At 43.0% G+C, this 10,183-nt stretch overlaps 2 protein-coding genes across 4 annotated transcripts in view; both read right to left on the reverse strand.

Annotated features, from left to right (window-relative positions):
- The window catches only part of KIAA2026 (KIAA2026 ortholog), a 132,214-nt gene extending 129,856 nt beyond the window's left edge, over window positions 1-2,358 (reverse strand). For both annotated transcript variants that reach the window (XM_049634406.1, XM_049634398.1), the window contains exon 1: window positions 1,212-2,358. In XM_049634406.1, coding sequence (XP_049490363.1) covers window positions 1,212-1,804 — 593 coding nt within the window. In that variant the 5' untranslated portion in view covers window positions 1,805-2,358. The remainder of the gene's footprint in view (window positions 1-1,211) is intronic.
- Window positions 2,359-2,653: 295 nt separating this feature from the next.
- Window positions 2,654-9,797, reverse strand: RANBP6 (RAN binding protein 6). Of its 2 annotated transcripts, XM_049634441.1 has the most exons (2): window positions 9,588-9,797; window positions 8,347-8,472 (listed from the first exon to the last, which is right to left on the reverse strand). In XM_049634441.1, exons 1-2 carry the CDS (start codon window positions 9,721-9,723, stop codon window positions 8,402-8,404), a joined length of 207 nt encoding a protein of 68 aa, XP_049490398.1. In that variant the 5' UTR covers window positions 9,724-9,797; the 3' UTR covers window positions 8,347-8,401. The 2 variants fall into 2 exon arrangements, with proteins under 2 accessions (XP_049490391.1, XP_049490398.1); XM_049634434.1 differs by having other exon boundaries at window positions 2,654-9,788.
- Between the last annotated feature and the right edge of the window lie 386 nt (window positions 9,798-10,183).

The raw sequence follows: 10,183 nt of genomic DNA on the forward strand, positions 1-10,183 counted from the left end.
AACAAAGTAAAATAACATAAAATAAAATAAAATAAAATAAAATAATAAAATAAAAATAAAATAAATCAAGGACCAAAAACCTACAACTTCTCAGAAACTATTCCATAAAAGCACTAGTTTAAGGCCCAGGAAATGAGGAAAATATTCATTTATTCAACTACTATTGCTAATATTGTAATGGTTACAACTTATATCAGACTAATTATGGAACTGACACTGTTGACTTTACATTTATTAACTCATTTAATCTTACAGCAACCCCATGAGATACTATTATTATCTGAAGCCAAAAAGGTAGTGACTTGTTCAAGTTCACTCAGCTAGTAAAGAATCAAACTACTATTCCACTTCAACTACCATTTCCAACATTCAATTATTTTTCTATTCCTGAAGAATTTCCACTTGAGAAATTAATTTGGTTCACATCAAATATATATTTATAAGTATGTTTATTTTAGTATCTCTTGTGTTACATTATTTTCTCTGACTAAAGAAAAATAATTGACTCTGGCTATTTGTGTGGATTATATCAAGAGCACAGTGCCATCTGAAATGACTCTGATTTCTGGTAGAATAAACACAAAAGTCTAAACGTTTTAAAAATTTTGTGTTGATGCATCCACTATTATCACAAAAATTCGGTCTCCTCATATGAAGCTGAGAGAAAAGATCAGGAATACGCCAGAGTAATCATTAACCATTTAAACACAATCCGTAAATTCCCGACGGTCGACATGGGTAGTGAAAAAAAGATACATTTTTTAAACGGTTTGAAACGACCATCTTTTTACATAAGCCAAACGATATTTTCAAACGATACTTCATCCTAAAACCTTTTTCTAACGTCATGTTAAAACTGTCTAGAAGTGGCGGGTCCATCTCCCATCTCACTAAAACTTTCTTTCCCTCTACCCTACCCCCGTAATTCTTCCTATGGGTACCATATTACTTTCTATCTACAAACTTTACCTGTTCTTCTGCGCTCAGGACTCGACTCCCTTTCAGCTTTCCATTTGGGGAATGCGTACATTCACCACACACCCACCACACCCTTGTGGGCCTCCACTCAGGCCTGCTCCTCCTCCCGGGTTCTGCAGCACCAACCCTGCACGTAACAGCTACGCCCCCCGTCCCCTGGCCCAACCCATCCTCGGACACGTGCGACGATGTTTGTGTCACTCCATCAGTCCCACTGGGGACAGGACTCTTACCGAGAAAGAAGCGCCAACTTTTGCTCCAGCATCATCTCTAGCTTCTGGCCCTGTTTGGAGATCCAATGGTCCACTCCATGCAGGCGGTAGCATGTCTCCAGCATCAACCTGAAGTCCGCCACGAACTCGGTGATGCCGCGGTACTGGCCGCCGGCGAACTTCTCCTCCATCTGCAGCAGACACACGCCCTGCCCGACCTGCGGCGGGAGGGCGCGACCGCCCCGGCCCCCGCTGCGCGGCCCCTCAGCCACCTCAGCCTCCCCGAAGGCAACGCCCCCCAAGGGCTGCAGGAAGGGGGCAGTGAGGCCCCGGTGCTTCTCCTGCAGGAACTCGCCCAGGATGCGGTAGCCCTGCTGCAGCTCATAGGTTAGGTCCTGCTCCTTACAGCCACAGCCCCCGACCACCATCGCCTCTTCCTCCTCCTCTTCGTCGTCGTCCTCCTCCTGCGAAGAGGTACCCCTCCCTTGAGCCGGCCTTGAGGCCGGGACCGCTACTGCCATCTCCTCCTCGTCTTCCTCTTCCTCGGTCGCTGGTGGCGGCCGCTCCTCCTCCCCGGCAGGCTCCATCTCCCCCGGCGTCTCGGGCACGCTCATGGCCCCGGCAGAACCACGTCGGGCCGTGTGGAGAGGCCGATCGAGGCGCCGGGGAACGCGTGAGCGCGGGCCGCTTCCTTAGGGCTCGGCCTTGCCCCGCAGCCCCAGCCGCATTGGGCTTTCCTCTCAACCGCCTGCTCCGCTCGCTACCCGCGGGGGTCCTGAGCTTGTAGCCGGCGGGGCGGGGTTACATGCCGCGCTGGGGAGGGGGGAGAGAAGAGGAGAGCCTAGGTGCCCTCCTCTCCCCTCCCCCCGGCGGCGGAGCGCGCCAGGCCCTCCTTTGCCTCACCCCTTCGCGCCCCGCCCGCCTGCTCCTCACCGGCCAGGCTAGGCCTGGCTGCCGCGGCCTCGGCGCCCCACCCTCTCCGGGCCGGCCGTAAAGGGGTTGGGAGGGGACGAAGAGGAAGTGAGGATTCTTCTCTAGCCGCCCCGAAGGGGGCTGCAGCACTGGGCTGCGGAGGCTGGGGCTCCTCCTCCTCTCCCCTCACACCCGCTCCCGCCCCCTCTCTACCTGCGGGGTACCCGGGCAGGAGGAGGCGGCGCGCGGAACGGCCCCGGCGACAACTGTCAGTTATAAGTCCCGCTGGGCCGAGGGCGGGGGGAAGGAAGGGGAGGGGCGGAGAAGAAGAGGGAGGGCACTCAAGCAACCCCCCAGGCTCTGGAAAGAGGCAAAAAAAGGGCACCGTCCCCATCCACGGTGCGCATGCGTAGTGGAACAGCCCCACCCACCCCCTTCGCGTCTCGCCCAGCTACGCAAAAGCACTGACTTGGGTTGCGCGACCGGCTCCGAGGCCTATAGGTTGCGCGGACCAATTATGTCATCAGCATGTAGACTACTGTTAAGGGGCGGAGTGGGGAGAGAAGCAAGGCGCCTGCGCAGGAGTACTCGACACTGCCGAAGAGGCCCAAGGGCTTTTAAAGAAAGCGAAAGAGTTTTTTTTTTTTCTTTTGCAAGACCCTAAAAGCCCTAAAAACTAAAATTAATCCTGGGGCGCTTGGGTGCTTCAGTCAGTTAAGCTTCTAACTCTGGCTCAAGTCATGATCGCACAGTTCCTTCGTTGGAGCCGCATGTCAGGCTTTGTGCTGACAGCTCACAGCCTGGAGCCTGCTTCAGATTCTTTATCTCCCTCTCTCTCTGTCCCTCCACTGTTCTTGCTCTGTCTCTCAAAAATAAATAAATGTTAAAAAAAAAAAGGGGGGGGGGAGAAAAAGAAAAACTAAAATTAATTCTGAAGGACCTTGCTCCATAAAACCCTTGTTAATGGCAAATGAATAGTGAGAAGGCACAAAACGTAAATCCTATCCTGTTGTAAATTTCATATTTTCTGTACCCACCTTCACCCATGTAACTGCCGGGTTTTTAATATAAAACTAGAATTTTATAGTTTAGAAAACAGGTGCAAGGACTCGACCAACTAAAACATATGTTCACATGCAAAAAAAAAAAAAAAGATAATTTGTAAAACTGTTAATTTCTAAAACTCTGGTCCAGTTCTTGACCAATTCCTATTTTAAGTAATGTCTTGTTTTCAGTTAAAATTAACATATTCCCACCTCCATTCTTGAGATCTGCTAAGAATAAAGGAAGGGAATGGAAACTTACTAAAAATCCTTGGGGTTATAAAGTTTTCAAATATTTCAAGTCTAAGCTGCACAGTATTAGTCAGGTCGTTAGCCTTACAATGTCACCATACATTTAAAAATTACTTTTGAATGTCTAAAACGTGAACTCCTCATTCACTTTAATTAGGTAATGCTTAAAGTAAGTGGGGTGAAAGAGTGTAATGGTTCCATAAAGCAGATATTAGTATTTTCTTATGTTCTATTAGAAAGATGCAAATCTCGGGGTGCCTGGGTGGCTCAGTAGATTAAGCAACCGATTTGGCTCAGGTTGCAATCTCACAGATGGTGAGTTCCATACCCACATCAGGCTCTGTGCTGACAGCTCGCAGCCTCTAGAGCCTGCTTCGGATACTGTGTCCCTCTCTGTCTGCTCCTCCCCCGCTCATATTCTGTCTCTCAAAAAATAAATAAGCATTTAAAAAATTTTTTAAAAAGAGAAAGATGCACATATGTTTCTATTTACAAAGAATGCTCTAGCTTGAAACTGGCAATTATGTCCTAGAAATCAAGCATTTTAAAAGTACAAGTCATCTAAACAAATGGTCAGGATATTCTGATCCTTGATTATTGTGAACCTTTAATGAACCAATAAAAGTCAAAACTTCAGAGCTTTTGGGAGAAGGGGGGAAAAGAGTAGCAGTAAGTTTAAGTAGCAGAATTAGGTAAAATAGTTAAATGAGAACACTTATTGAGTATTGACACTCCCACACACCCATTATCCAGTTTTCAAGGTCTCCTCTCATCAGTCATTTGTAATTTATGAGACATTTCGCTTTCTCCTCAGAGCCCTTAGATGTACCTCAGCTCACAGCAACAAAGCCAGGGAACAGTCTAATTTCAGCAAATGGCAACCCAAAATGAGTCTGATTGAGCATCCTTCATTTCCTTTGACCATTCCCCCAGCAAATATCCCCTCTTTATCTTTAGCCACCAACTCTATTTCATGACTCTCTCATAATATAGATTGTATTTATTGACTCCTGTGCCACCAAGCACCTTACATTCATTATCACCTTTAATTCTCACAACAATCATAGGTATTATGCCTATTTTACAGATGTAGAAACTGATGCTTAGGTTAAGAAAGTAGTTTGCCAAAATTCAAATCTAGGTCTGTCACACTTCAAGATTCTCCAAGGTACCTAATTCTCCAAGGCCACCTGGCAGAATTTCCAATTTTCATGCACAAGAGTGTAGGGAATTGCTAGAAATTTGATCAAGGGCTTCTGATGGGATATCAATTAAGATAAAGAGGTAGGAGTTGAAGGAACCACAGCTATAGGTCATGGAGAGGCCACAATGATTGTGATCTTAGCTTTTATGAAAGTAGGATCAGATCCTTAAGCTTAAAAAAACTATTATACAAGAAATATGTTGGTTGTAGGTAAATTATTAGTGAGAAGAAAAATTGCCATTTAATCCCACCACCCAGAGAAAATTTTATTAATATCTTGTTGCAGAATTTTTCTATTTATTTATGTATACTTTTATTTATCTTAAATAAAATTGTGACTATACTATACTTAATGTCCTTTCCTATTATTTATTGTAATAAATAATAAATCATTGCAGGGAATGGACAGGAAATCCATATCTAAAATCTCAACTTCATATTTCTGTCCACAACAGCCTACATGGCCTGCTCATCTGAACTGGCAGGGAGTGAATCAGGGAAATTCTAATGTAAAAGGAATTCCAAACCATTAACACACACACACACACACACACACACACAGCAAAGGTGCAAACAAACAACAGCACTAACAGGTACCATTTATTAAGCACTTACTAGGTCTTAAATATTTGCTAAATACTTTACATACACAGTACTCACAATACCCCAGGAAATCATGACAGATACATTTGTTCTTAAATTTTGGGTCAATGATTCACTGAGTAGAAAGCTTTTTTTCTACCCTACAAAAAGTTGGACATTAAAGATCAACATTCCAATTAATTAACTCTAGATTAGCTGTTTTCTTAAAATGCACATCTGCTATTTGACTGGAGTCAAAGCCGTTTTTTCTCATGTTTAAAGATAAAATTAATTTTGCTTCCCTTTCATCTTCAGTGCTACTATAGAATCTATTAAGAACTTCTTCAAAATAGAAATCTATTTAAACTCCATTTTAAATCAGGGCTTCTCTCCTTGTTGGGCTGCTTTCAGGGGGAAAATGGCATATATACACAATGCAATATTCTGCTTAAACACATAATACTGATTGACTCCCACAAATATTGATTACTACTATTTGTCAAACACTGCAGAATAGTATGTTACATGCTACCAATGTTCCATGTACCAGGATACCCTTTGCAGTAACCATAGTTCTTAGAGTCCTGGATAACTTGAAAAATAGAGACCAGTCAGGCTAAGATTTTACAATTCTCTTAACTCTCAGCTGGACACCTTGAGGACTAGAATATGGATATGCTTCACCCAGTTCTCAGGAGGACATGATGAAAAAGTTCACATAATATATAGAGAAATCTCCCACATCCAAGGCAGTATCTCCCAATTTCAGCATCCTCCCATTACCATGAAAAGCACCCGGAGAAATAAGCTTGCCACTTTATCTTTCACCCACAATTCCAAATAGTTTGCCTTGGAAGTTCTCCTATCTTTGTAAGCTCTCAGCACCTTGTGATGGGCAGCATGACATCTTCACACAAGTATACTGTTTGCCCAGCATCAATAATTCAGACAAGTAGCAACAATTTATGTACTTCACATCAACTAGGGGAAAGGTGACAAACACTAAGACAATGGTTATCACCAAGCTCTATATTTAAAAGATAAAACATGCAAGGTGAACACAAGGCTGTAACACTGACTAATCCTGGAGAAACATATAGGGAAGGAATATAAACTGCTTGGCAAGGAGAGAACAGTTCTCACAACTGTAATGGAATCCATTCACAATAGTTATTTGGAATTACTTTTATGGTAGAAGATATTCAAGTGACATTAACGTGCATCAAGCAAAATTTAGCAACTCTTGTAGAGCTTCCTGCTGCTCCTCATCAAGTTGCGATATGCATTCCAACCATAATTCTTCAGAAGTCTGTACCTGACGCACAACATTAGCTAGGCGTTTAGCACAAGGATCTTTATAATTAATAGTCTCATTAATTTTTCCTTCTGCAATTATACTGATTATTTTGGGAAGATTGGAATTATTTGGACCAAGTACAACTGGATGGTTACTTTCAATTAAATCACAGAGAAAACTCAAAGTCTGAATAGCTTCCTCTTTATCCTCATGCAGTGGAAGCCATGATAACCAATGTGGAAGAACTTCATCTACATTTACACAGTTAGGCTTAAACCTCAAAATCTTCCCTACTGCTGAGATACAGTTCTCTGTAGCAATGACATTTTTTTTGGTTTTGGAATTTGCACACTTAATAACTTTTACCAGCAATGGGACAGCTTCTGAACATAAAGAACGATAATCATCTCCACCAAACTGTGCCATAACACCCAGGCCATAAGCAGCTGCTTGCCTGACTTCAGGGTTGTTATCTCGCATATTTAGTAGCATTGGCCACCGAAAATATTCTACATACTTATATGAGGTTGGACTGCAGTGCTCTATAATATCATCAAATATGCACAATCCCCACTGTCTATCTGGCCATGGCCTACTCGAACAAATTAGATTTACAATTAATGGAAGAAGCTGTTCAAACCATGGTAAAATCTTTTCCTTGTAAGTACTAAATAAAGAGTGCAAAATATCTGATACTTTGGTAAGAATATAAACATCACATTCATCCTCATCTTGCAGAGACATTTCAACCTGCTGGTCGTAGTTTTCTTCCCGTCTTTTAACCTGTCTCAGTTCTTGGTTTTTAAAGTGTCCTTCAAGTTTTGCTTTCAATATTTCTCCTAGTTCTTCTAAGTGTTCATCAAGAAGGCACCCATCTCCCATTACTTCAATGGACTTAGCAAAAGAATTCATTATTTCTGAGAGTACATCTGTATCAGGTTCAGTCCCAATAGCCTTGATTAAGGGATCACATATGAATTGCCACATCTGTGCAAGATATTCTGGGCCACGAGTTCTTGCACATTCCAGGAGAAAAGGCATAGACTCTGCTGCTGCCACTCGAACATTGTCATGGAAATAAAATTTCAATAAAGGAACCATCAGCTTTACAACCTGTTCTGTATATTCCACAAATCCTTCCCTTAACTCCTTAGCATAGTAAACCAACATCTGGCAAGCAGTTGCTTTTGCTTCAAGTCCTGAAGTCTTAATTCCAAAACTTTGTTGGTCTCCAAGATTTACAAATTGCCATCCATCATCATCACTCATATTTTCCACATCTTGTGTGTCTAAGAGAGCAACATCAGGTTTAGCTGAAGCAGTCTTAATAAGAGGCTCAATAACTAGTGGAAGGTACTGTTGAAAATCACTTCCAAGAATTTTACACATTCTAGCCCATGCTGAAACCATGTAAGATGTCTGAGGGTCATCATCTTCCATATTATTTAAGTCTGATTGTGTCTTCAACAATAGCTGCATCACATTTGATGCATCTTGCATAAATTTTTCCTTCCCAACAGCAAGACCAACATGGCTAATGCACTCAATAGTTTTTCCTTTCAGAAGCTTGAGTTCCTTCTGAACAGCAAGCTCAACAATGTGCTTTAGTGATGGCATAAATATATCATAATATGGAACAAATTTTTCTTCTATTGTATCTGCAACTGAGGCAATGGTTGTCACAAGCTGTTCCAAGGCCAATTTAGTTCCATTCCGAATCAATTCTTGAAGTTTAATCACCAAGATGGAATGTAGATTTCTCACCATACTATCCAAATATAGAACTAGCAATGTTTTTGGACAGTCTTCAATAAAAATAATAAGTGCAGAAGCCGCATGTGATTGTACACGCTGATTACCTTGATTTTCCATGGTACGCAACAGAGCTGCAATCACTGTTTCATGGAATTTCTTTTGGAAGTTAGGAGAAAAATCTGTAGCCATCTGCCCAAGTGTAGTACAGGCTGCAGCCCTCACTCTTGGGTGAGGATCCTGAAGAAAAAGCAAAACAGAGTTAACTGTTTCATCTAGAATTGATTCCATTTGCTGATGGCATCCTTCTCCAATGGCAGATAAGGCCATTAATCCAGCATGTCGATATTTCCAGTCAGGGCTCTGAAGCATCTGCATGATGTGCTCCTTAGTCATTGGTAAAACAAGTTTCCCACCAAGCCCACAAGCCAGTCTGTCTAGTGCACTCTCAGCAGCGACGGCATTGCTGTCAAAATCATCTTCTTCCATTTCATCGGCATTTACCCAGTCCTCATCATCTTGTAGATCAACCATCATTGCTAATATATGAGGAACTGCCTGTGCAATTATATTTGTATGTTTTTTCAACATTGGGGTTGCAGTTTCAGACAAGGTCACTATTATTTCAAGGGCCAACTGGCGTTGCAGATTACTAAGTCTAGAGTCTCCACATAACTTCAGACTCAACTGCAGAGTATCTTCTAAATAAGGACCCAGGTATTTAGGTACGGTATCTGCAATCTCAACAAGGGATTCTAGCACTGAATCATCATCTTGGTAGCATGAGTCATTCACAGCCTGTAAGATTCCAGGAAGCAAGTCTGCAAAGTCCTTGAAAAGAGCAATATTATTCTCATTAGCAAGTACAAATGCAGCTGCAGCTCTAGCAGATAATGTCCTGATTGCTGGATGTTCTTGATCCTGAATGCACTGGTCCAACAAACGTTTGATGATATCTAAATCATGCCGCTCTTGGTTCCCAAAAATCCCAGGAAAGTGCCAGAAAACGTGAAGTGCAACTTCCCAAAGAACTACATTTTTAGAGTAGATTGAATCAATAAGGAACTTCAAACCTTCAGGCCAGTGGTTAGTGCCATCCTCATCTATCAAATTCCTGGCCAGCACTGCAAAAATATCACAAAGTTTTTTCCTCATGCTAGCATGTGTTTCTAACTTAACGGCCAGTATCAGTTCAATCTTGACGTCCCTCTGAACATCAGAAGGCAGATTTGGATAGACCTCCTCAAACCCAGAGGACAAAAGCCGCCGTAGCAGCGCGGCAGCCATTTGTCTCACCTCATAACCTGCTCTTCTATTTCTGACAGCATCTAAGAGGAATGTAGTCTTACACAGACCTGGAATATTTTCATAGATTTCTTCTGCCTGCCTCCGCACCATACAGCTTGGATTGATCAGGTTCTTCAGAAGCTGGTAAAACTCTTGCTTTCCCGACACGGTGGCCGGTACCCCTGCAGACCCGGCCGCCGCCATAGCGCTCTGTCAAAGAAACCGCGACGGAGATGGAGGGAGGGGGTCTGCGGCCAGAAACAGTGACGTAAAGGAGGCGCCCGAGGGGATGGGCGGGGCTGCTTATCCACTGCTGGCGGGGTGCTGTGTCTGAGCTCCCGGAGGTGGGCTGCTGGGCCTGGGGGCGGGGGGTATAAGTGAGATGGGGTGGGGATGACGGACACCCTCGGTCTGTTTTCCAATCAGATGAAAAGGCACCTGCAGAGAAGAAGAAGAAAAAAAAGAAAAAGAAAAGTATGATTTGAATGTATTAGAATGGGATTGTGGGTGACTTTTTACCTCCGTTATATTAATAAACTAGCTCTGTTGTTACCCCGATAATTTTAACGCAATAATTGCATCTTGAAAACCCTCCAGGTGGAAGAAGCCGGTCACAAAAGGTCCCATATTGTATGATTCCGTTTATATGAAGGGTCTTGAAAAG

This window comes from Panthera uncia, chromosome D4 (assembly GCF_023721935.1).
Source record: "Panthera uncia isolate 11264 chromosome D4, Puncia_PCG_1.0, whole genome shotgun sequence".
In the NCBI taxonomy this organism is placed as follows: domain Eukaryota; kingdom Metazoa; phylum Chordata; class Mammalia; order Carnivora; family Felidae; genus Panthera; species Panthera uncia.